Source organism: Peromyscus eremicus, chromosome X, assembly GCF_949786415.1.
Source record: "Peromyscus eremicus chromosome X, PerEre_H2_v1, whole genome shotgun sequence".
Taxonomy (NCBI): Eukaryota; Metazoa; Chordata; class Mammalia; order Rodentia; family Cricetidae; genus Peromyscus; species Peromyscus eremicus.
This window is the reverse complement of record NC_081439.1, coordinates 26,582,223-26,607,600: the sequence shown is the minus strand read 5'-3', so window position 1 is coordinate 26,607,600 and position 25,378 is coordinate 26,582,223. Positions and strand designations below refer to the sequence as shown.

At 40.7% G+C, this 25,378-nt stretch overlaps 1 protein-coding gene and 1 pseudogene across 1 annotated transcript in view; both read right to left on the bottom strand.

Annotated features, from left to right (window-relative positions):
* The window catches only part of Txlng (taxilin gamma), a 31,637-nt gene extending 6,988 nt beyond the window's left edge, over positions 1-24,649 (bottom strand). Inside the window, exons 1-7 of the mRNA XM_059251163.1 lie at positions 22,994-24,649; positions 17,529-17,620; positions 10,352-10,522; positions 7,464-7,658; positions 4,251-4,370; positions 3,295-3,369; positions 3-95 (exon numbers count right to left, since the gene is read on the bottom strand). Coding sequence (XP_059107146.1) covers positions 3-95; positions 3,295-3,369; positions 4,251-4,370; positions 7,464-7,658; positions 10,352-10,522; positions 17,529-17,620; positions 22,994-23,282 — 1,035 coding nt within the window. The 5' untranslated portion in view covers positions 23,283-24,649. The remainder of the gene's footprint in view (positions 1-2; positions 96-3,294; positions 3,370-4,250; positions 4,371-7,463; positions 7,659-10,351; positions 10,523-17,528; positions 17,621-22,993) is intronic.
* LOC131899676 (trafficking protein particle complex subunit 1-like) lies at positions 10,571-16,773 on the bottom strand (annotated as a pseudogene).
* Positions 24,650-25,378: the final 729 nt, after the last annotated feature.

Below are 25,378 nucleotides of genomic sequence, written 5' to 3'. Positions count from 1 at the left end.
ACCTTTTCCATCTCCTGCCTGAAGGTTGTAAAAAGTTCATTGCTTTTTGCCATAGTAGTCTGGAATTCTTCAAACTTATCCATATAAAGAGAAAGCTACAGAACAAAATAGAAAGGTCAGTTATTCTGAGTTCCAGGTAAACAATTCAAACTCTTAAACTTTCTACATGATGGTATTAGTTATAAATTACAGAGGAGCAAACATCCAATCTCTGGATAGCAGACAGATGGCTAAAATTCTAATAACTCACAGAGATCTAATACTTGGAAAGCTTATTGCTGCTAACATAGATTTAAAGTGCAGAAACATTAGCATTAATTCTAACCCCATTAATTAAAACTCAATGGGTGTGGCAGTTAGAAATTTCAGACACCTGCAAATGCTTTGAACTACCCCTCTCCACAATGTAAATATTAACCATTTTTCTGCAAAGTTCTTAGCTTTAGTATCAAGGATCAGGCAGAAAGGTAGTTGGGGATAGTGAGATGATTTAGGACAAAAACTAAGAAACACTCTTTTTAACTTGAAGGAATTTGTATTCAAGATGAATTAAAATTATATGTATAAACTATACATATAAAATTTATATAATATGTATAATATATAAATTATAAAAAGCCAGTCATCTCATCATCTCAACCTTTATTCTCCTTTAGAAAAACCCTCTACAGAAGAGAGGACATACATAGTATGAGAGTCAGAAGAAAGGAAAAGCTTTATGTTCAGGAGGGAACCCTTCAGAGATGGTTTGATATCATTACAAGGAAACAAGTCCAGGGGAAGAGAGTCTTTTCTGCTCCCAAGATTATAAAATATGCCTGAGATCACAAAATACACCTAAGTAGAGGGGCAGGCTGGAAAGACGATTAAGAGTGGTTGCTGTTCTTGGAGAGGATCTGGGCTTTGGTTCCCAGTGCCTGACTGCATGGAGGCTCAACTATCTGTAATTCCCTTTTCTGACTCTGCACCAGGCATGTATATATACATAGGCAAAGCATTCATGCACATAAGACTTTTAATCTTACAAAGTAGAGGGGGCATTTGCTTAGCATGTGCAAGGCCCTAAGTTCAGTCCCCAGTAATGAACCAAATAAGGGAGGAGAGGAGTGAGGAATACATACAGTTCACTAGACACCAAAAAACCATGTAATTAGTGATGAAAAGAATTATAGATAACATCATCTAACAAAATGTGGGAGGCTGAGATGGGATATGATGGAAGGTAGCCCACCCACAGTTCTAGGTGGATGTGCCATATGGGAAGTACTTGGAGCTGGTGCTGCTGTGGGGGAAGCAGCAGCAGACAAACTTCATCAGGCTAGAAGTGATCACTGGGAGACAGGCAACAAGCAGTACCTGCGGAAAAGTGTAGGAAAATAACAGGAACTGCAATAGAATGCCAAGGATTGAGCAAAAGCCAGTTGGAGTAGTTGTTCCTCCCTAACAATGCATCTGGGGCTGACAGCCTGAAGTCGGACAACCGTGGTGCTCAAGTTGAGGAAAAAACTTTCAGCACTTGGAATTACATACTCCAGTAGTTTCAGTGAGGCCTGTTCTAACTGAAGATAGGGCATCCAAAGAAAGGCTGTCTGCCTCTTTTGACAGTTCAATGTTGGCCCACAGTAGTGCACAACACTTGGACTTGATGGCTAATGAGATACCACAGTAAAAAGCAGCAAATGAGATCAACTCTTGGAAAGGATGGTAATGTTCAGATAATAGAAAAAGAAGTGACAGCAGGGGAAACAGTAAGATGGCACAGGTCAGATAGCTTATCAACATCTGCAGAACATGGACCACATCCACATGGATTCTCATGTCCATTCATTTGTACAACTGAATGCATAGGACTAACAAGTAATGAATTTGAATTTCCTGCCAGCCTTCTGGCATGACCATAACCTATGGTGAAAGTTCCAGAGACTTCTGATAGATACCTGTTAAAATTTGTACTCTTAAATTAGGCTAGTTTTACCGGGTGGTGGTGGCACACACCTTTAATCCCAGCACTTGGGAGGCAGAGGCAGGTTGATTTCTGAATTTGAGGCCAGCCTGGTCTACAGAGATAGTTCTAGGACAGAGCTGTTAACACAGAGAAACCCTGTCTCAAAAAAAAGTTAGGATAGCTTTGTAAGAAGTTAATGTCACCAATACTGTAAAATGTCCTACCCTAGCCCCAAAAATAGTGTCCAGAAGAGGAGGTGCTTATAAAGATTCATGCCGAGCCGGGCGGTGGTGGAGCACGCCTTTAATCCCAGCACTCGGGAGGCAGAGGCAGGCGGATCTCTGTGAGTTTGAGGCCAGCCTGGAGTTCCAGGAAAGGCGCAAAGCTACACAGAGAAACCCTGTCTCAAAAAAAACAAAACAAAACAAAAAAAAAAGATTCATGCCAGGCATAATGTCTTAGTCTATTTAGAGTTATTTTATTTTTTAAGATTTATTTATCCATTACGTATACAGTGGTCTGCCTGCATGTATGTCTGCAGGCCAGAAGAGGGCATCAGATCTCATTTACAGATGGTTGTGAGCCACCATGTGGGTGCTGGGAATTGAACTCAGGTCCTCTGGAAGAACAGCCAGTGCTCTTAACCTCTGAGCGATCTCTCCAGCCCTAGAGTTATTTTAAAAAGCCTTGCAATAAACCTGAAAAAAAATTTCAATAAACCTAGTTAGCTAAAAGGGAGTATAAGTACAAACACTTAATTACACTTATTAAGACAGAAGTCTGTCTTGTACCTTCTCCTCAAGTAAAGAGATGGATGGTACACACTACTCTTACTCCAAACATTGTAACAGAACACCTACAGAATCCAGAATGAAAAGGGAGGGAAAGCTTTGGCTAAAAGCATTTCACAAAACTACCTACAAGTGGAACTATGGTTATAAGCAGTTTAAAAACAGTTTAGGTGCTAAATTGGCACAAAACTACAAATAGGTTAAGGTGTGTGAAATTCTATAACATTCTTTAAATCTGGAAGCTTGTCAGTTTCCCTTAGTGGGAAATAAGAACACAAGTGAGAGCCATTAAAGATGGATAACTAATCATCCCACTTGGGCTGAGATTTGGGAGTGGGAGCCTACTAAGATAGGTCTTTTAGTACTAAAACCAGGGACACTCAAATTTGGATGGTCACACTAAATGAAAAGAGACTTCAAAGAGATATGTGAGATTGCTTTCTTAACCTTGGTTAGCTCTTGCTGGGAAGAGGCAAAACCATGTTAGAGGAGATTCAAGATATGTATTAAATGAATCCTTTTTCTTACAAATTCTGCTATCCCCAACTATCGAGTTACCTGCTGTTTTAGTTGTACTTCTTGCTGTTTCATTTGTTCATATTTGTGTCTGGATTCTGTTGCCTCTTTTAGTAACTAGAAAACAGAAACATTCTTGCAAAAGTACTAATAGCAATCGCAAATGTGAATATAATGTCAAATAATCATGGAGTTACACATCTTTTTCACTATTTTAGCAAGAATGACTACCCTAAAAATGGAATACCTTCTTTCCAACAGTTGCCATTTACATTCACCTTCCATCATTATGCTTTTTAACAATACTTACAGAAGTAGAAAGACATCTTTTACTGTTTAAATAGGAAAAGGTACTGTGGAGGCCTAAAACAACTTATAATATTGAGGGTTTAAGGGTGGTATTTAGGTTGAAAATAATCACGTCTATATTAGCAGAAAACATAGGTAAGTACCTCAAACATGGCTGAGAAAGCTTCTCTACTCCCTGAGGAGCAAGATAAGACTGGGTAAAACAGTATGGAGAAAAGCAATGAAATTAGAGAACAGGTTTCTGAGCATTTAAAAAAAGAAAAAAACAAAAAAACTAGTAGAGACCTGGCAGCGATGCTTCAGTTGATAGAGTGCTTGCCTAATATGCACAAAGCCCTGGGGTTCAATCCTCAGCACTTTATAAATTGGGTGTGGTGGTGCAAGAGGAACTCAAGGTCATTCTCCAGCCAGGGCTACAATGAGACCCCAAGTAACAAACTCACAAAATAAAGTTACACCAATTAAATAATTTCCCTAGTGTCAAGTTGTTCAAAAACAGAACCAGGGCATATGGTGGTGCATATCTTAATCCTAGCACTCAGGAGACAGAGGCAAGTGGATCTCTGAACAGAAGCAGCCACAAGCTTTCTAGAGCTAATAATTAACTATCATACCCCATGGGTGACATTCAATGTTTTAGTTAAAATACTGAAAATACCTTTTTTTTTTTCTTAAGGAACAGAACTTACAAACTCTCTCTCTCTCTGATGTTTTTCATCAGCTTCTTTTATCAGCTGTGTTGTTTGCTGAAGTTTGGCATCCACAAGTTGTTGTTGCAATTCCTTGTGCTTGAATACTTTATCAATGTGCTATGAAAAAAGAATTCCTTCCATCACTTCATAAATAGAGGACCACAATGAGGAGGAAATACAAGATGTTACAACACTCTGCTTGCCCTGCTTTCCTATTAATAATACCACATAACTAACAACACTAGGTCTTTCTGTCCCTATACCTACAGCAGTGTTTGACACCACCTTCAAGAACACTGCCCTGTTGGAGCTAGGCACCACCACCACAAGCTTTGAAATTTTTGTTTTTGCTATGTATTGAGAAAGTCACACATCAAGACAAAGGAGATGAAACTAATAGATCCATACACACACACACCACACACACCACTTTTTTCTGCCCATTCCTTTTTTTTTTTTCTACCCATTAACTTTTGCTAAATTCCTCAATTGAGGGCATGAGGAGTCAAAGCAAAACCAAGGTAAATCAACTAGGTAAATTTCTGTCCTACTGAATCTCCATGCCAGTATCTGATACAACCATACCCAGTTTGCTTATGAACCATATAAGGTGCTTGGTGCCTAACCAAACATTTGGAAAAAGCTTGTATTTCCAAAGAAAACTGGTAAGTGGCTAGTTATACACACCGAGGCCATCAAAACATGCCACCTTGGAAGTGCAGAATTAGGATTCTTCCAGTTGCAGTATCAATGTGACAGGGAGAATGCTAGTAGGTGATAAGGAAGCCGAGGTAGTAACATGCCAGATTATTTTTTCATTTATGAATTTGAACAAACGATTCTCTAATTTGCTACATCTATGAAAAAACAGCCCATTAAACAATAAAACTAAAAGAATCATCTTAAGAAAATTAGGACCAGGCCTGACCTGGCCTGGAGGTGCATGCCTTTAATCCCAGTAGGAGGATCTTTGTGATTTTGAGGTTAGCCTAGTCTACACAGCAAGTTCCAAGACAAGCCAGGATTACAGAGAAAACCAAAAAGAAAAAATTAGGGCTTTAGTGGTGCACGCCTTTAATCCCAGCACTTGGGAGGCAGAGGCAGGCGGATCTCTGTGAGTTCGAGGCCAGCCTGGTCTCCAAAGCGAGTTCCAGGAAAGGCGCAAAGCTACACAGAGAAACCCTGTCTCAAAAAACCAAAAAAATTAAAAAAATAAAAAAATAAATAAAAAAAATTAGGGCTTTAATAATTTAATAATGGCAAGACTTTATTTAATAAGCTCTTCAATAATAAAAACCAGGCCAAGGAAATCTATAGTTTGGAGATGAGACATAAACTAGTGAAGTAGACAGACTTTATTTGGACTTGGGTCAGACTTTTTAATAACAGGAAAGTAGGAGTGGTTAAGAGCTCTTGCAGAGGACCCAAGTTTGTTTTCCAGTACCTATGATGGACAGCTCACAAATGCCTGTAATTCCAGCTCCAGTGAGTCCAATACCCTCTTCTGACCTCTTGGGGTACCCCCACACACATAAATTTTAAAAAGATAAGCAGATGCTAACTTCACTTTTTAGATGTGAAGATGATAAGACCAAAAACTTTCTGAGTTATACACTAAATATCTATGAATTTAAGACCACTGGTTGCTCTTCCAGAGAATCTGGGTTTGAATCCCACCCAGCACTCACATGGTAGCTTACAACCAAGTATAACTCCAGTTTCAGAGGATCTGACACTCTCTTCTGGCCTTACATGCACAGACACATGTGCTAACGGAACACCCATACATATAAAATAATTTTTAATGAGTTCAAGCCATAGGAGCTAGGGACATGGCTCAGCAGTTAAATGCAAGTACTGCTCTGAGTTTGGTTACCAGCACCCACCTTGGGCAGCTCACAGTCACCTATAATTTCAGTTCCAAGGAATCCAATCCTCTTCTGGCCTCCGTGGCCACTGCACTTGTGTACAAACCCACATCCAAAGACAAAACATATATACATAATTAAAAATATACTTTGAAAACTCAAAAAAATATTCAGGGCGGTAGACAGTGAGACACTGTCTGAAAAACAAAACAAAAAAGCAGAACACTTGTAATCTTAGCACTCAGAAAGCAAAGACTGCATCTGCCACAAGTTCCAGGCCAGACAGGAATAAATTGAGTTTCAAGTCAGCCTGGGTCACAGAAAAAGACAATTATTTAAAACAACAAAAACCCCACAAAAGACAGAGGTCTGGGTATAATTAAGTGATAAAACATACTTAGCATACATAAGGTTCCTAGGATTGATCCCAGCAATAAAAGATAAATAAAAAATAGGGTTGGGGGCCAGGTGGTGGTGGCACACACCTTTAATCCCAGTACTTAGGAGGCAGAGCCAGCAGGATCTCTGTGAGTTCGAGGCCAGCCTGGGCTACCAAGTGAGTTACAGGAAATGCGCAAAGCTACACAGAGAAACCCTGTCTCCAGAAAAAAAAATAGGGTTGGGGGTTGCTAGCTTAGTAGCAGAAAGTCCTCATAGTATGGCCAAGGCCCTGGATTTGACCACTAGCACTGCAAAAACCTAAGTAGAAAAGAAATTAGTTTTTTAAATTTAAAGCTGAGTTGGGAGGTTCAAACAGGAGGCCATGAATTGGAAGCCACCCAGGGCAACAAGCAAAACCCAATCTCAACGAGGAAAAAAAAACAAACCTAAACCTGAAACACAGATGTAATGAAATGGCTATAGATACTGTATAGATTATCACAAATGTCTTCAGATGCAGGGTATTCTGGGACCAAACATTTATTCATTATTAGTCCAGATAAGAAAATAATCTGTGAAAATTGCCATCTTCTAGTTCTTGACAAGACTCCTGGAAATTATTTTACCTATTCATGCAGATGGACTCTCAATTAATCCTTCTGGTTATGGGGTGGTTTGATCCTTTCCCTAGTCAATAAACACACCTTTTGCTACACATGAACAATTCTAAAACACCCTGCAGCAATACTTTGTTTTGTTTTGTTTTGTTTTTTGAGACAGGGTTTCTCTGTATAGTTTTGCGCCTTTCCTGGAACTCACTTTGTAGACCAGGCTGGCTCTGCTTCCCGAGTGCTGGGATTAAAGGTGTGCACCACCACTGCCCGGCTAGCAGTACTTTTAAGTAAACAGAGAAGTTACCACTAACAGTGAGAAGTTGTGAAAAGCAATAGAATGCTATTACCTCTTCCCTCAGTGCATACTGCTCAATGAGCTTCTTCAGCTTCTCTCCCAGTTCGATGTTCTCCTGGCGGAGTTTGGCATTATGTATGTCATGTTGTTCCAGTTGGGCTTGGATTTCATTTAGAGTAATCTGGAAATGTGCTGTTGCTTCTTTACGTCGTTCTTCTTCCTCTCGTGCCTGCTGCATATTTTCCTCCTTATTACCCAAAAGAATTTCTGTTAATAGCAGACCCATGGACAAAATGCTCAAAGAAGCTGCTGTTGCCAGGCTTATGATCCTAGCTACTCGGGGCTGAGAAGGAGATTCCAAGTTCAAAGCCTGCCTGGGCTTAAAGAGTGAGTTAAAGAACAGTTTGGGCAACTTAGTGAGACCCTGTCTCAAACAAAAACTACAGGGTAGGGGAAATGGTTCAGTTGGTAAAGTGCTTGCTGCCCAAGTCTAAGGAGCTGAGTTCAAATCTCCGGCACCCACATAAAAAGTAGGGCATGGCAGCCTGTGCCTGTAATCCCAGCTCTGGGGGAATTCTACATTCATATCCACATTACTACCCTAAACACACAAATGGACACACACACCAAAAAAAGAAAAAAAAAGTAAAAAGGTTGAAGATGCAGTTAGTTGCCTAGCATGTGGAGAGGGGGAAAACAGCTGTGACTGCCCTGAAACATTGTTTTTAAGGTACAGTTTGTCCCCCTTACTTAGGCTCGGAAAGCTTATTTAAAAGCATACTTCTTAATCAGGGTGGTGGTGGCACACATCTTTAATCCCAGCACTTGGGAAGCAGAGGCAGGTAGATCTCTGAGTCCCAGGCCAGCCTGGTCTACGGAGCAAGTTCCAGGACAGCCAGAGCTGCTACAGAGAAACCTTGTCTTGAAATAACAAAAACAAACAACAAAAAAAAACAACAACAAGCATACTTCTTTTCTCTTTTCCCATACAGAGTGTTGAGATATACAAAGAGTCCTAGTTATATCAATTGACTGTGTACTGGAACAGGCTTCTTGATAACCACACAAGGACTCAGCTTAGATCAGTCTGAGTAAACAACCTCTCCTTCAGTTTACTTTCTAGGTCATACCTCCCACTCCTGAGAGATCAAAAGACCAATAGCATCCTTACTTTAAAAAGCTTACCTTCGCCGGGCGTTGGTGGCGCACGCCTTTAATCCCAGCACTCGGGAGGCAGAGCCAGGCGGATCTCTGTGAGTTCGAGGCCAGCCTGGGCTACCAAGTGAGTTCCAGGAAAGGCGCAAAGCTACACAGAGAAACCCTGTCTGGGGGGGGAGGGGAAAGCTTACCTTCAGGTGTATTTTATTAGTCGATTCAAAATCACTAGTTAGAGGGGAAAAATACCTCCTATAGTTAAGTAGGATTGAAACAAGGGCCTTGAGCACACTAGGCAAGTGCTCTACCAGTAGGTTATATCCTCAGTCTATTTTTTTATTTTTCATTTTGAAACGATCTTATTAAGTTGCCCAGACTGACCCTGAACTTGCTCTATAGCCTAAGCAGGTCTTGAACTTGCAATACTACTGCCTCAGTCTTCTAAGTAGCTATGGTTATAGGCATGCACTATCAGTCTAGGTACCATCTACTTTAAGATCTTATTATAAAGGTTCAGGGCTGGAGAGATAGCTCAGTGGTTAAGAGTACTTGTTCATGCAGAGGACCTTGGTTTGATTCCCAGCGCCCATATGGTGGCTCATAGCCATCCTAACTCCTAGTTCAGGGTAATCCCCATTTCTGATGCCTGCTTCTGACCTCTACAGCCACCAGTTACGTAATGGTTCACAGGTATAAATGCAGGCAAAAATCTCATACACACAAATCTTTTTTAAGTAAATTAATAAATATAAAGGATCAAAAGTAAAAAGGGCCTGAAGAGATGGTTCAGAGGTTAAGAGCACTTACTGCTCTTCCATAGGACCCAAGTTCAGTCCCCAGCATCTGTATCAGGTGGCTCACAATCACCTGTAACTCCAGGAGATTCAGGTTCTTACTGTGAATGTGTGTATGTACACATCCTCCCCCGCCCCAATAAAATCTTAAAAGGAAGCAAACGTTAACTCCTATCTGGTGAAAAATCCGTATCCTGAATGCTGTTGTACCTAGGTCCCTGGGAGATGGGGCATTTGCTCAGAGTTCCAGCACAAAACCCTGCTCTACAAGGACAGGCCAGCTACAATGTTGAGGCAGATTCTTCTCATGGCTCTTCTTGTTTCCCTCTTCCTCCATGCATACCAACTCATCTTTGGGTACCTGATCTAAATGCTACTAACAAAAGTACTCAGCAACCAAGAGCTGGGAGTGGGCCTGGGATCTTGGGCAGTTCAGTTCTGACATCCACCTGAGTATTCAGCAGTGGTCCTTTCTCATAACACTAGTTTCTCATTTCATGGCAGCTACTTTAGTGCTCTGCAGAAAACTGGCAACTCTGAGCTTCCTAAGCCATGGCTTGAGGGGGTGGGTGTGGACTGGAAAGACAGGGCCAGAGGATCATGTTCAGTTCCCAGCACCCAGCAGATGGTGGCTCATAACTGTCAGTAACACTTCACTTTCAGGAAATCCAACACCCTCTTTGGGCGTCTTCCAGCACTTGGCATGCACATGATACACAGACATACATGCAGGCAAAACACCATACACATAAATAAAGAAAATCTTTTAAAAAGAGAGCGAGTTGCAATGTTTACTTATTCCCTGTGACATTATATCAGTATCACATTATATTGCCTCATACGAAGCATTAGTCCAAGCAAACCAGAAAGGATCATATCTTGTCTCTAGGTAGACACAGATTTCAGATTTCAAATAGACACAAGATGACCTCTTATAAAATCAGTTGAGAATATCACTTCAGTAAAACAGAAAAACAATAAATGAACTAACCTTTAAGGTCTTATTGTGACGCTGAAGTTCCCTGCAAAGAGACTCCAGTTTGCTTCTTGCCAAGATGGCCTTGCTGTGTTCACTCTGCAGGTGAACTTTCTCTTTTACAATCTGGGCTTGCTTCTTCTGCAGAATCTTCATTTGTTTCTGAACATTCCTGCTCTCCTCCAGCTAAAATTACCAAGCATGTTACATTCAGGAAGCGTATCAACCCCCCCCCCCCCCAGTATCTCAGTGAATGCTAGAAGAATCAGTTATCAGCTATGCAGTTTTCTTTCTTAGACTCACTATGTTGCACAAGCTGGCTTACAACCTTCAATCCTCCTGCCTCAATTTGAGATCTGGGATTATAGGCATGTGCCACCAAATCCAGCAAAGAGCGGGGCTGGAGAGATGGCTAGGCAGTTAGGAGCACTTACTGATCTTCCAGGGGACCAATTCAGGTTCCAGCACCATTAGGTGACTCACAGTTGCCTCTAACTCCAGCTTAAAGAGATCCAACACCCTCTTCTGACCTCCATGGCACAAGGCTACACATGTGTTCGCATGTACAAACACAGACAGACAGACAGACACACACACAGACACACACACACACAAATGACATTTTAAGTTGTAAAAATAAAAGCCCAGCAGGAAGGTCCTGGAAAAATGTGAGCATCAGGAACATTTCATTCAATGAAGATGAATATTCGGATAGTATGTGCCAAATACTGGGAGCTTAAGTTATAGCTCAGTGGAAGAGCACTTTCCTACCACATGTAACACTTGGGGCAAGGCTCCCTAGCACCGACAAAGTGGGGGAGTGGGGGCGGATGCTGCATCATATAATTTTATTCAAACTGTTTCATGCTATGTGACATTACCAACCCCTCTCTGTCCTAGTTGTAAGGAAGGTAAGCAATTTAGTGTGGATGAAAGAAATGACCTTAATCTTTCTTCAGCGCTTTAGATATACTTCATCTTCAGAACCTTTCGTTATTCAAGTTCCACTTTATTATCCAAATTTTGCTTAACTATATCAGCCCAAGAGTTGCCCAAGAGTACAGAGTGAGGTGGAAATTGGGATCTTGAAACCTTCCACATTGACCTGGGGACCTTGATTTGTAACCTTTGACTGATTTCAAAGACTAATTACAGTTCTTCCTGGTTTCAAATCAGTGATTCACAGGCAATTTAGGTTCCTCAATTTCCAGCTATAATCCTGTGTGTGTTTGGTTTTTTTTTTTTTGTTTTCTTTTTTTGTTTTTTTCAAGACAAGGTTTCTCTGTAAAACAGTTCTGGCTGTCCTGGAACTCACTGTGTAGACCAGGTTTGGCCTTGAACTCACAGAGATCCGATTGCCTCTGCCTCCCCAATGCTGGAATTACAGGCTGCAACACCACCGCCCAGCCTAATCCTGTGTTTTGAACTGATGATCTACTCTATTTCTTGTCCCAAAACTTTCATGCTCTGGATTTAACCCTTTGTAAAATGAGCTAACCCTATGCTGTCCAGGACTAACTTAGTTGGTAAAGCTAGCATCTCTTGAGTTTCTGTTTGTTGGATAGGTGTCTGTCTATAGACTCTTTCCTATCTATTAAGATTTGCTGAAATCCAAACAGGATTATTGGGACTGGAGAGATGGCTCAGTGGTTAAGAGCACTGGCTACTCTTCTAGAAAACCTGGGTTCAATTCCTAGTACTTATATGATGCTCACAACCATCTGTAACTCCCTGGGTTCAATTTCTAGGATATACAGACAGCTCACAACTGTTGATAACTTTAGTCCCTGGGGATATGACACCCTTTTCTGGTCTCCAAGAGCACGAGGCACACACATGGCACGCAGACCTATATGCAGACAAAATATTTATATATATAAGTAAAACTTTTTAATTAAAAACAGGATTATTGTGCTTTTTGTCTTTATTTTTATTATAAAAGAAGCTGATGCTGTGTCAGCACAATAAGATGGCTGGGGTTGGGGGAGGCTTGCCACGCAAACCTTATGGCCTGAGTTCAATCCTTGGTACTCATTCTGGAAAGTTGTTCCCTGTCCTCTGACCTCTACATGTACATTGTGGCAATCAAGTGCCAGCACTCTTTCTATCATACACACAAACACACACATTCACATAAAAGCTGGTGTTTTAGGAATCAATACTGAACTTTATTTTTCTAAAATACTCACACACTACTGAACTAAATTTAGAACTTATTAACTAACCAGCACTCAAGGTTCTCTGTAAGAATTGCTATAATTTTAGGTTTGAAGCAAATGAATCCCTTTCAAGGTGACATCCATACTAACAGATAAGATGGCAGCCTTACCAACCTTTCTGAACAGCTTTTACTGAAGAAGAGAATTGATGCTGAGTCATAAAGAACAAGAGTGCCATCTTGTGGCTTATCAAAACACACCAAAAAACATCCTTGTAGCAGGATATGGAGGCTCAGGCCTGCAATCCCAGTACTTGGGAGGGTAATGGAGGCAAGAAGATCAGGAGTTCAAGGACATCCTTGGCAACATAATAAGTTCCAGACTACCCTGGGACAAACAAAACTATGTCTGTAAAAGACCAAACCAATCAAACAAAAACTCCTTCCAAACTATAAATATTAACACTTTTACAGAAATTCCTAGGGGAAGAATCGCTGGTTTTGCATAATATGTGAAGTTGCCCTATTATGGACTAGGCATGGCAATATAATTTCAGAGGCTGAAGAGTCAGATTGAACTACTGCCAACCACCTCTGCTCCAAGACTGTCAATTCTGTGTTCATTAATCCTTTTTATGTTATTCCACCTGTATAGCCCTAAATAAAATTTTAAAAAGCAAAAACATTTTTTGTTTTTCACTGTTGACTTTAGGATGGACTAGTACAACTGAGGAACTGATATTTTTGCTTTCTTTAATAATTTCCATTAATTTACACTAAGCAGTGACATGGTGACTCTGGGATGCCACATTCTGGATTATATTGCTACAACTCAACAATATTGTTGGCTTGTACCTACTGATCAGGGATTGTTAGGGCATTGTGGGCCATAGACTCTGTCATGATAAAAAAAATTATTCTATGCTTCTCTCAGAGTCAGGTAGGGATAAAACTGGAAAGAACTCCTGTGGGCTTCATTCTGATAACTTGAAGGCAAGAAGTGGGGACCTTCCAGTTGAAAATTTGGGGAGGCAGGTAGGTATCATAATGCCACAAGTCAAGAAGGGCTCAGGCATTCAGAGATTCTTCTGAGATTGATGTAGGTATTTCAGCTGGCTCCAACAGAGAAGGGCAAAGAGGAGGAAAAAGAATCTAGCCAGGAACAAAAGAGCTCACTTGGCAGTTAGTCCCAGTAGACATAGAGGATTCTTCAGGACCAACCCACACACAGCACACACTGTAGATGTGGTGCAGCACAGCTCAGATGGAGCCCACATCCAACTCAGCAGTAGTCATGACAACTTAATAGTTATGGAGATTCTAAGAGTTAGTTTTGAAAGCCAGAAAGCCATGCTTCATGTCTAGCAGGAACATCTTCCTGACAAATGAGTCAACAGAGAAGGGCATCCCACACATCAGCTTGTATTCCTCCTCCTTGGAGACCCCTGATTGCTTCTTGCAGTGCCACTCACCGTAGTGCAGACATGCTCCGTTCTGGTCAAATAGGTACAGGTTGTGGGCAGTCATCAGAACTGCTGAATGCCAATGGCAGGCCACTTCCCATTTCCAAAGCTTGTCATGAATTCTTTTTTTGAGCAGGGTCTCACTATGTATGTAGCCCAGGTGGGCCTCAAACTCAGAGATCCACCTGCCTGCAGAGTGCTGGGATTAAAAGTGCGCACCACCACACCAGTCATCATGTATTCTTTAAATACATTGAAAACCCACTCTTACTTATGGACAGTTCAGAAAAAACAAGCTTTGGGTAGATTTAGCTCACTGGCTACATAATATATATATATTTTCCTAGTATATGCATAAATGAAGTTCTTTAGGGTGCTAGCTTTTAGATGTTCTATTCATATGACATTACTAAACTTTTTCCAGAGTGGCTGGCAAATCTGTATACCCAGTAGCACTGTACAAAAGATCATGTAGGGTCTGGAGTGGTGGCTCAGTGGTTAAGAGTGCATACTACTCCTGCAGAAGACCCGAGTTCTGTTGCCAACACCCATGTAAGGGAAGGTCAAAACTGCCTATAATATAATCCCAGCTCCAGGGGATCTGAAACCCTCTTCTGGCTTCCGTGCACAAATATGCAAACACACACACATACATATGTAATTAACAGTAGTTTCTTAAACAAGTAGGAAAAAAGACCAGAGACCATGCAAATCTATCCTCTTTAAGTCATATGAAGAATATATTTCTTAATTTTTCCCATGTAAGAGACATAAAATGGACCGGGCACGATGGCACATTCCTTTAATCCTAGCATTCAGGAGGCAGTAGCAACACAGGTAGATCTTTGCTGAATTCCAGGCCAGCCAGAGCTACATAGTGAAACGTTCTCTTAAGAAGAGGAGGGAAGAAGAGAGGGAGAGGGAAATGGCATTTCATTGTGGTCTTCCTCTCTGACCACTACATGAAGTTAATACTTCTACATGTCTTTATGCCCCATTAGGCTAAGTTATCTCTGTATCTTGGTTTTCTACTTTTATGAAATGCCTCTTTCTTATTTTCTGCCCAGCTTTCCACAGGTTTTTTTCTTTCATATTTGTAAGTGCTCTTTTATTTTTTCATTTTATTATTATTTTACTGTGCTAGGGACTGAATACAAGACCTTGTACATGTAAGACAAATGCTCTACCACTGAGCTATACATCCCTAGTCCTGGTTGTTCTTTCAGATGTACTTTGTAAAATGTTATGTATATGGGCATTTTGCCTGTATGTACACAATATTTATGTAGTTCCTACAAAGGCTAGAAGAGGGCATCAGATTCCTTGGAACTGGAATTATAGCAGGTTGTTAGCTGCTATATGGGTACTGGGGACTCTAACCTTGAGTCTTTTGGACAAGCAGCTAGGGGCTCTTAATCCCTAAGCCATCTTTCCAGCCCCCTTCAGATATTCTTGGTACTAAGTCTTACTCTACTGAAAATGTCCCAGGTTTGTAATGTCATCTTTCAAGGTACTTTGAATCCCTTTTTTCCTGGTACTATAGATTGAACCTGGAGCTGGCACATGCTAGGCAAGCGCATCACCACTGAGCAGTATCTCCAGCCCTTTTGTTGTTGTTTTATTTTAAGGCAGTGTCTCACTAAATTGCCCATATAGCCCTTGAACTTGTGATGCTCTTGCCCCAGCCGCTGCTGGCAGGCATTACAAGCTGTACTAACAGGCCCCAGTCTTTAAGGTATTTATTGAAGGGACATATTCATTTCAGTTAAGACCAATTTCTATAATTTTTATGTATTTAATTACTTATTGTATGTTTATGTGCCACAACATGGCTGAGGAGGTTAGAAAATAACTTATAGGAGTCAGTTCTCTCCTACCATGTGAGTCCTGGGGATCCAACTCAGGTCATCAGCTTGGCATTAAGTACCTTTAGCAAATGAGTCATCTTGCTGGCCCAATTTTTACTGTTTGTTTTTTGGAGACAAAATCTCATTGTATAGCCCAGGTTGGCCTCAAACTCACAGTAATCCTCTGGCCTCATCCTCCCAAGTGCTGGAATTACAAGTGTGCACCACCACATCGAGACAACTTGTGTAAATTCTTAAAATATATTTAGTTTTGTGTGTATGTATGCATGCATGCATGAGTGTATGTATGTGCACCACATGCATGCAGGAAACCACCAGGTTCAGAAGAGGCATCAGACCTCCTGACTGGAGTTCCAGGCAGTTGTGAGGGACTACATGGGTGCTAGGAATCCAACCCAGGTCCTCTGCCAGAGCAGTAAGCATTCTGAACTGCTGAGCCCAACTTGTACATGTTTGATAATGCTTTTCATATGGTAAGAAACTCATCCCAAAGGTACTCAGTGGAGTAAGAGCACTTTCTGTGCAAGTATGAGTTCAAGTCCCCAGTACTCACATAAAAAGCCAGGCATAGTTATATCCTTGTGTTATTTGGGGGACGTATGTGTGTGTCAGGGGGATCACTAGTTCCAGCTTCAATAAAAGACCTGTGTCTCAAGACAATTAAGATGGAAAAACCCACTGTCCTTTGCCACATTAGTATCTCACACAAGAAAGAGAGATAGAGTGCCTTACCACTTGTTATCTCAACATCTGGATTACAGAAGGAGGAGTCTAAGACCAGTAGTCTATATAACAAGTTCCAGAACAACCAAGGCTACATAAGTAAGACTCTATCTCAACAAAAACAAAACAAAAAGAAATCCTTTCTTCCAAAGTTGAGAAAATATTTGACTATTAACAAATCTAAATATTATTTCAAAAAAACTTTTTTGAGAGAAGGTCTTATGTATCCCAGGATGGCCTCAAACTCCCTATGACACTGAAAATCTAATCCTCCTGCCTCTACCTCTCAAGTCCTGGAATTACAGGCATGCACCACAACACAAAGTTTAGGCAGTGCTGGGAATGCAACCCAGAGCTTCATTCATGCAGGAAAACACACACACACACACACACACACACACACACACACACACACAGATAGCTGTAACACTGAGTTTTAGAAAATCTATACCAGCCAGGTATGATGGCACATGCTTGTAGTTTCAACTACTCAGAAGACTGAGGCAGAAGGATCACAGAGCCCAGAAGCTGAAGACTGGCATGCACAATAAAACCAGACCCTCAAATACAAAGGAAAGGAAAAGGTCTATACTGCAGCTTAGCACTATGGTGTTCTCTGTGTGCTAGAAAAAATCAGCTGGGGGTGCTGGCACATACCTTTAATCCCAGTGCTGAAAAGGCAGAGGCAAAGGCAGGCTGACCTCTATGAGTTATTTAATACCAATCTGGTCTACATAGCAAGTTCCAGGCCTACCAACACTACATAGCAAGAACTTGTCTCTAGAAACCAAAAAATAAATAAATAAAATAAAATCATGAAACAACAGAAGGCCTCAAGAAATCAGATTCTCTTTCAATTTTGGCATCAAATATTTTACATTTTAAGATACATTAAAATTATATTTTAAAAAAGCTTATCAAGCATACACACATATTCTGTTATATTTTTATGGCCCTCGTAGTTGTGACTGAATACTTACAAGATCAGCATATTTCTTACAGAGAGCTGCCAGCTTCTCCTCTGGGGTGGAAAGGGTGTTTAGCGCTTGCATCAGCAATAAAACTTCTTTTCCTAATGAGTAACAAAATAAGAAAGAAATCCTGAATAATAAGATCAAATCTAACCTGTGAATTCTATCAATACTTCCCATGTTCTACTCTCAAAAAAAAAAAATTATACCTACAAATAGGAATGATATTTGCCAGCTCAATTCTGAAAGCTATTTTGAGCTGGACATGTTGGCTCAAAAATGTAAGAGGATTCTCAAGTTCAAGATCATCCTGGGCCACAGAGTGAGACCCTGTATTAGAAAACCAAAACCAAATCAAACAAACTATTTAGGAATGTAGATGAGTGGGAAAACAATTAGTTACCATGTCCTATGTTTGATTCTCATCAAGGTGAGGAGCTACTTTTTCTGACCAAGTATAAATACAAAGTTTCAATTGGCTATATGCTTTGCTTATGTCAAATGCACATATCTTTCCTATGTGCAGTTTCAGTTACTTTCTGGTGATTTACACTGTTATTCCAGTGTTAACAAACGTTACCAAAAGTAAAAGAACAGCAAGATAACTCTTCCCTATGAAGGAGGTTTAATAGTATTGGCCTCAAACTCACCTGCCTCTGCCTCCTGAGTGCTGAGATTAAAGGTGTATGCTATTATGCCTGGTTTAAAATTGGTAATGTTTTAAAGTTATTTCTTTTTGTTTGTTTTTCAAGACAGGATTTCTCTGTGTAGGCCTGGCTGTCCTGGAACTTGCTCTGTAGACCAGGCTGGCCTTGAACTCAAGAGATCTGCTTGCCTCTGCCTCCTGAAGGCTAGGATAATAGACATGGACCACTAGTGACTGGTGCTTGTTCTTTTTCAGTTTTTGCTTCTTGTTTTTTCGAGACAGGGTTTCTCTGTGTAGCTTTGCGCCTTTCCTGGAACTCACTCTGTAGCCCAGGCTGTCCTCGAACTCACAGATATCCGCCTGCCTCTGCTTCCCGAGTGCTGGGATTAAAGGCATGCGCCACCACCGCCCGGCTGTGCTGGGATTTCTTTTTTTTGAGATTTACTTTTATTTTGTCTGTGTAAGTGTTTTGCCTGCACATACGTGTACCACATGCATGCCTAGTGCCTACAGAGGCCAGAAGAGGGTGTCTGTTTCCCTGGAACTGGAGTTACAGATGGTTATAAGTCATCATATGGGTGCTGGGAATCAAACCTGAAACCTCTGCAATAGCAGCAAGCCATTTCTCCAGCCCCAAGGTAACATTTTTCTTTCTTTCTCCCCTGCCACTCCCAACCTTTTTTTTTTTTTTTTTTTTTGAGTCAGGGTGTCTCTGTGTAACGAACAGCCCTGGCTATCCTGGAACTCTCTATGTAGACCAGGCTGGCCTCAAACTCAGAGCTCTGCCTGCCTCTGCCTCCTGAGTGCTAGGATTAAAGGCGTGCACCCCCACCGCCTGCCACCATTTTCATTTTACACATGAGCTATCTCATAAATGTATGTACCTTAATGACTCTGGTATATAGATTACTATGGAAAGAAAAGAGCAGAATGATTTCAAAATTGAATACGTTTTAATGTGAGCACAGTGATGGCTTGAGCCTATGAAAGATCCCTGGAGCCCAGGAGTTCAGGCCAACAGAATAAGACACTTTCTTCCATCTCCCAAAAAAGAGGGTAACTTTTTTTGTTTTGTTTTTCGAGACAGGGTTTCTCTGTGTAGCTTTGGAGCCTGTCCTGGAACTCACTCTATGTAGCCCAAGCTGGCTCACAGAGATCGGCCTGCCTCTGCCTCCTGAGTGCTGGAATTAAAGGCGGGTGCCACCACTGCCCAACTTTTTTTTTTTTTTTGTTTTTTTCGAGACAGGGTTTCTCTGTGTATCTTTGTGCCTTTCCTGGAACTCGCTTTGGAAACCAGGCTGGCCTCGAACTCACAGAGATCCGCCTGCCTCTGCCTCCCGAGTGCTGGGATTCAAGGCGTGCGCCACCACTGCCCGGCTCACATAAAGTTTTATTAGTAAAAACCAAGACCCATTTAGCCCAAGATCAATAAGAACATTATAAGAAAGCCGGGCAGGGGTGGCAAATGACTTTAATCTCAGTACTCCGGAGGCAGAGGCAGGCAGATCTCTGAGTTTGAGGCTAGCCTTGTCTACAGAGCTAGTTCCAGGGACAGCCAGGGCTACACACAGAAACTCTGTCTTGAAAAAACAAAGAAACAAACAAACAAAAAGAAAATTATGGGAATTCTTTTTCTTTTATTAAGAACTTTTGTATTCATTTTACATACCAATCACAGATTCCCCTCCTTCCTTCCTCCTGCCCCCATTATGGGAATTCATAAACTCAAAGAGTTTTTGTTTTTTTGTTTTGTTTTCTTTTGTAGTGCTAGGACTTTTTTGTGTTTCAAACAGAATTTGCATACTATAATTCAGTTTTCTTTTTTTTTTAAAGATTTATTTATTTATTATGTATACAGTGTTCTGTCTGCATTTCTGCCTGCAGGCCAGAAGAGGGCACCAGATCTCATTACGGATGGTTGTTAGTCACCATGTGGTTGCTGGGAATTGAACTCAGGACCTCTGGAAGAACAGCCAGTGCTCTTAACCTCTGAGCCATCTCTCCAGCCCCAGTTTTCATTTATTTTTAACTTATTTTTTTGTTGTTTTTAGAGATATGTTACCCAGTTTGACCTTGAACTCCTAGGCTCAAACAATCCTCCTGCCTCAGCCTCCAGAGTAGCTAGGACGATAGATATGTACCATTTACCTACGTAAAATTAACTTTTAAAACACACCATTTATTTCTAGAGTATAACAAAAAGAAAAAAAATAGACAATTTATTGTATTTATAAGGTTGTACAACCATCACGGCTATCCAATTGGGGGGGGGGGGTGTTCATTAACCCCCAAAACAAACCATACCCAATAGCAGTCACTTCTTGCTCCTCCATCTACCCCCAGCCCTGGCAACCACAAATCTACTTTATGTTTCCATAAATTTTACAATTCTGGATATTTAATACCAAAGAGAATCATACAATGTGTAGCCTTTCATATCTGGCTTCTTTTACACTGCAAAATGCTCTGCTATATTCATTCTTGAAGACTATAATCAATGCTGCCTTCCTTTATATGGCTAAGTGACAGTCTATCATATGGATAGATCATACTTTGTTTACTCATCATTACATGATGAATATTTGTGTTTTTTCTCCTTTTGGGCTATTAAGAATAATGTTGCTATGAACATTGTCTACAAACTTCTGTGTTTATAATTTTCAATCTTCTTGGGTATATATGCCTAGAAATAGAAATGCTTGTTCATATAGCAAATTATGTGTTACCTTTGACTTTTTATAAATGTAATTAGGGCTACTGATTTAGGAAATGTATCATTTCGAAAGGATTAAAATTATTTTTCATATTCCTTAACTTTTTAAATTTTAAAGAGTAGCAGGAGATTAAGTTAATAAAAAAGGTAACTCAAGCAAGCCATGGTGGTACACACTCATAATCCAACACTTGGGAGGTGAAGATAAAAAGGTTAAAGAGGTCAGGGTCATCTTTGGCTATACATTGAGTTCAAAGCCAGCCTGGGCTACATATGAGACCTTGTCTCAAAACAACAGAAGAAAAAAGAAAACCCCTTCCCAAAAGAAAGGTAACTCTAGACATATATACAACACCCATAGAGCTGGGTGCAGTGGCAAACACCTTTAATCCTAGGTGAATTCAAGGCCAGAATAGTCTACATAGGGAATTTCAGGTCAGTCAGGGCTGCATAGTGAGACCCTGTCTCAAAACAAAAACAAACAAAAAACCCACCACTTATCAATCATATATGTAAAGTATAAAAAATTGAGGGCTTTCCAGTTGCAGTGGTAAACTTTTAATTGCAGCACTTGGGAGGCAGAGGCAGGTGGTTATCTTTAAGTTTGAGGCCAACCTGGTCTACATAGCAAGTTCCAGTCTAGCCAGGGCTACATAGTGAGAGCTTGTCTCAAAAATAAAATACAAAAAAGAAACAAAAAATAAACAAACAATAAAAAACTGAGGGATGGGCTGGAGAGATGGCTCAGTCGTTAAAGGCTAGGCTCGCAACCAAAAAACTGAGGGATAACTAGTGAGACTCAAAGATTTCAATTTTCCTCATGAGATTCAGCATATCACAAAGTGGTGATCTAACACAGTGGTAGAGTCCTAGCCTAGCATGCATAAGGCCACAGGTCCAATCCTTGCCATGAGAGAAAATAATACAACATACAACATACGATTTAATGGTTGGCCAGGTATGCATGCCTTGATGCACTTGAGAGCTAAGTCAAGAGGATCAAGAGTTAAAGGGTAGCCTTAGTTACATAAGAAGTTTGAAGTTGGCTGGGCAGTGATAGTGTGCGCCTTTAATCCCAGTGCTCGGGAGGCAGAAGCAGATGGCTCTCACCTGCCTGGTTCAAGGCCAGCCTGGTGGTCTACAGAGTGAGTTCCAGGATGGCCAGGGCTACATAGAGGAAACCCTGTCTTGGGAGGAAAAAAAAAAAGAAAAAAGAAAAACTTTGAAGTCAGCCGTAACTATATGAGACCTTGTCTCAAAAAAACAAAAATAAAAAAATTAAGCCTATCACATTCTTGGTCTGAAACCCAAGCTATATAGAAGAAAGAAAATAAATATCTTTGAAAGCCAGTTAACTCACTTTCTGCAGTACAGTTAACATATTGTCTATAAAATTTTAGGTCCAGTCTTAAACTGACGAAATAAATACATAATTTTCACATACTTTGTTTTTTTTTTTTTTTTTTTTTTTTGGTTTTTCGAAACAGGGTTTCTCTGTGTAGCTTTGCGCCTTTCCTGGAACTTGTTCTGTAGACCAGGCTGGCCTTGAACTCACAGAGATCCACCTGCCTCTGCCTCCCGAGTGCTGGGATTAAAGGCATGCGCCACCACCGCCCAGCAATTTTTCACATACTTTTTGATCAGCCTAGTAAAGAAGCAAATAAGGCAAGTCAATTGCCACTCTGTCCTCAAGTTTTTTTGAGAATTCTTGTTTATATAGAGAGAAATAACTAAACTTCCTATTGTTCTTTCCACCTCCTGTACATAACTGCAGCTGACAAGCTGACTAACCTGAGGCAACAGGTGTTTAAACTGATGTAGCGCTGTGTATGTGTGTGCATGCACGTGTGTGCGCATGTGCACATATGCTCACACGTGCATGCCACAGTCATGTGTGGAGGTAAAAAGACAATGTGGGTCCCAGGGATCAGACTTAGGCCCTCAGGCTTATCGGCAAGTACCTTTACCCACTGAGCCATTTCATTGGCCCACAACATGTGTTTTAGCTAAGCATGTCCAACTTGGCCACGTTCATGGTCACCTGTGTTGCACACAATGTGAATAAAATGAGCAATATATGAAAACAACATCAACTACTGAACAGAGTGTTATTACCTAAGGTTTTCTCTTTGTTCCTGCTGCACTCTGAATCTTGCTGGCCATCAGGAGGACCTGTTCGAGCTTCTTGTCCAGGAATTTCTTCTCTTGACTCCTGTGCACGGAATGCTGAACTCACCAAATTCCTATTCTTTGTTATAAAGTCACTGCCTTCATCCCCTTCCAGTGAATGCTTCTTAGTTGTGCCACCACAACTGGAGTCTTGATGTTGAAGAATATCATTTGCTTGAGAGTTGCACAACATGTCAGCTTTCACTTCTAACCCACAAATTCCAGGTTCTTCCATTGTACCAATTTCAAACTACAGCGAAGGGGATAAAAGATGGAGTTAAATTAAAAGTAATCAACATCTATAACCAATGGCATGCCATAGCTTGACAGCTTTTTACTTAGTGGCTTGTGAATTCGATGTAAATAAGGTAGCTTTTAAGCTTCACTGAGACATGATCTAAACTGTTAAACACAAGGTTATTAAAGTTAAAACAGAGATGGGGTATATCTCTGAGGTAGCAGTGCTTTGCTTCAAGAGCCCCTGGGTCTCATCCAGAGTACTTCCAAAAGATAAAGCTAAAACAAAGCATAACTATATGCTACCAAAGGAGGCAAAAATGCCAGTTAGTAATAAATTTAAACTTATTTCCCTATAAAAATTTACCATTTAAAAATAATTACTATCTTTTAAATAGTAAACTGTCCCAAGCTGATGAACATTAACTATCCTGCTGTTATCTTAAGAGATGACAGCGCAGCTAGCTAGCTAGGTGGCTATCCACCAAAAACTAATTCCCAAAGTACCCAGTGAAGTAGGCACTGAGGGACAAGTGCCAGCACTCAGTAGGAGCACACTACATTTCCCAGCCCCTTGACAGCTAAGTGAGACTCCCATGTTAGTCAAGGCTGTGTTACTTCAGCAACCAGATTTTTATTCTCAGAAGGTAGATGAGGCGATGACTGTCATTTCAGCAACCAGATTTTTATCCTCCATCTCTTTCCCACTCTGATTGAAAACAGAGGTCATCAAGGTGCTATAAGTTGGCATGGCCAGACGACAAAAGCAGCCTGGCCCAAATTCCACATCTATACAGGAAAGACACTACCTGCAAAGAAAATGCATACTAGAATATTGGGTGAGTAAATAATAAACTTCTCTCAAGTTATACCATAGAAATTGAGACTGGTATGTTAAATGCCTCTCCCTATCACTAACATGGAAGGCATGCATACAAAAAACAGACCAAAAATACATCTATTCTGGTTTTCTTCTCCCTTGAATCATTATTTTTACCTTATTCTCTTTTGTAATATTTTTGTTCAAGACAAGGTCTTGTTATACATAGCTCAGGTTGGCCTAGAACTTGCTATCCTTCTGCCTGGACCTCCTAAATTCTGAGATTACAGGTGAGTACCACCATACCTGGCTAACCCTATTTACTTGTCTTCTCTGTATCCTATTTGTTAATATTATTTGGTTGCATGATACGTCACAACTGTAAACTCTACATTTCCCTTCTGGTTGAAAAGAGGGTTTCTTTCTTTCTAAATACAATGGAGGTACAAAGTATCTAATATAGTTCTCTTACCACAAGAAGAGAAAAGATACTTTGAAAAATGAGTGGAATTAGGGTTGTAGCTCAGTGGAAGGATGATTGATTACCTAACATGTGCATGGCCCTGGGATCAAGCACCAGCACCAAAAAAAAAAACAAAACAAAACAAATAACAACAACAAAAACCAACAATACTTTTTTTTCAAGTTATGGTTGCTCAGCCTGATGGTTTACACCTACAATACCAGTACTTAAAATGTTATAGCAGATCTGGAAGGAACTGAGGGAAGGAAGCCTGAATGTGGTCTTCAGAATGTTTCTCAGACCTCAGTGTTGGAACTTGATGGTCTGTGAATGGGCAGATTTTGATTTTATGTGTGCTAGCTGGTTTTATGTTAACTTGATAGAAGCTAGAGTCATTGGAAAGGAGGGAACCTCAATTGAGAAATCGCCTCCATAAGATCAGGCTGCAGACAAGCCTATAGAGCATTTTCTTAATTAGTGTTTGATGGGGGAGGGCCCAGCTCATTGTGGGTGGTGCCATCCCTGGGCTGCTGGTCCTGGGTTCTATAAGAAAGCAGGCTGAGCAAGCCATGAGGAGCAAGACAGTAAGCAGCACCTATCCATAGCCTGTGCATCAGCTCCTGCCTCCAGGATCCTGCTGTTTAGTTCCTGTCCTGACTTCCTCCATTACAATGTAGAAATGTAAGCCAAATAAACCCTTTCCTCCCCACACCCCCTAAAAAATAATAATTGAAGGATCAGTGAAGAAGGGAATGAAGATATTAAGGCAACTAATACTTATCTTTTATAATCTACGGTTGATATAAATCAA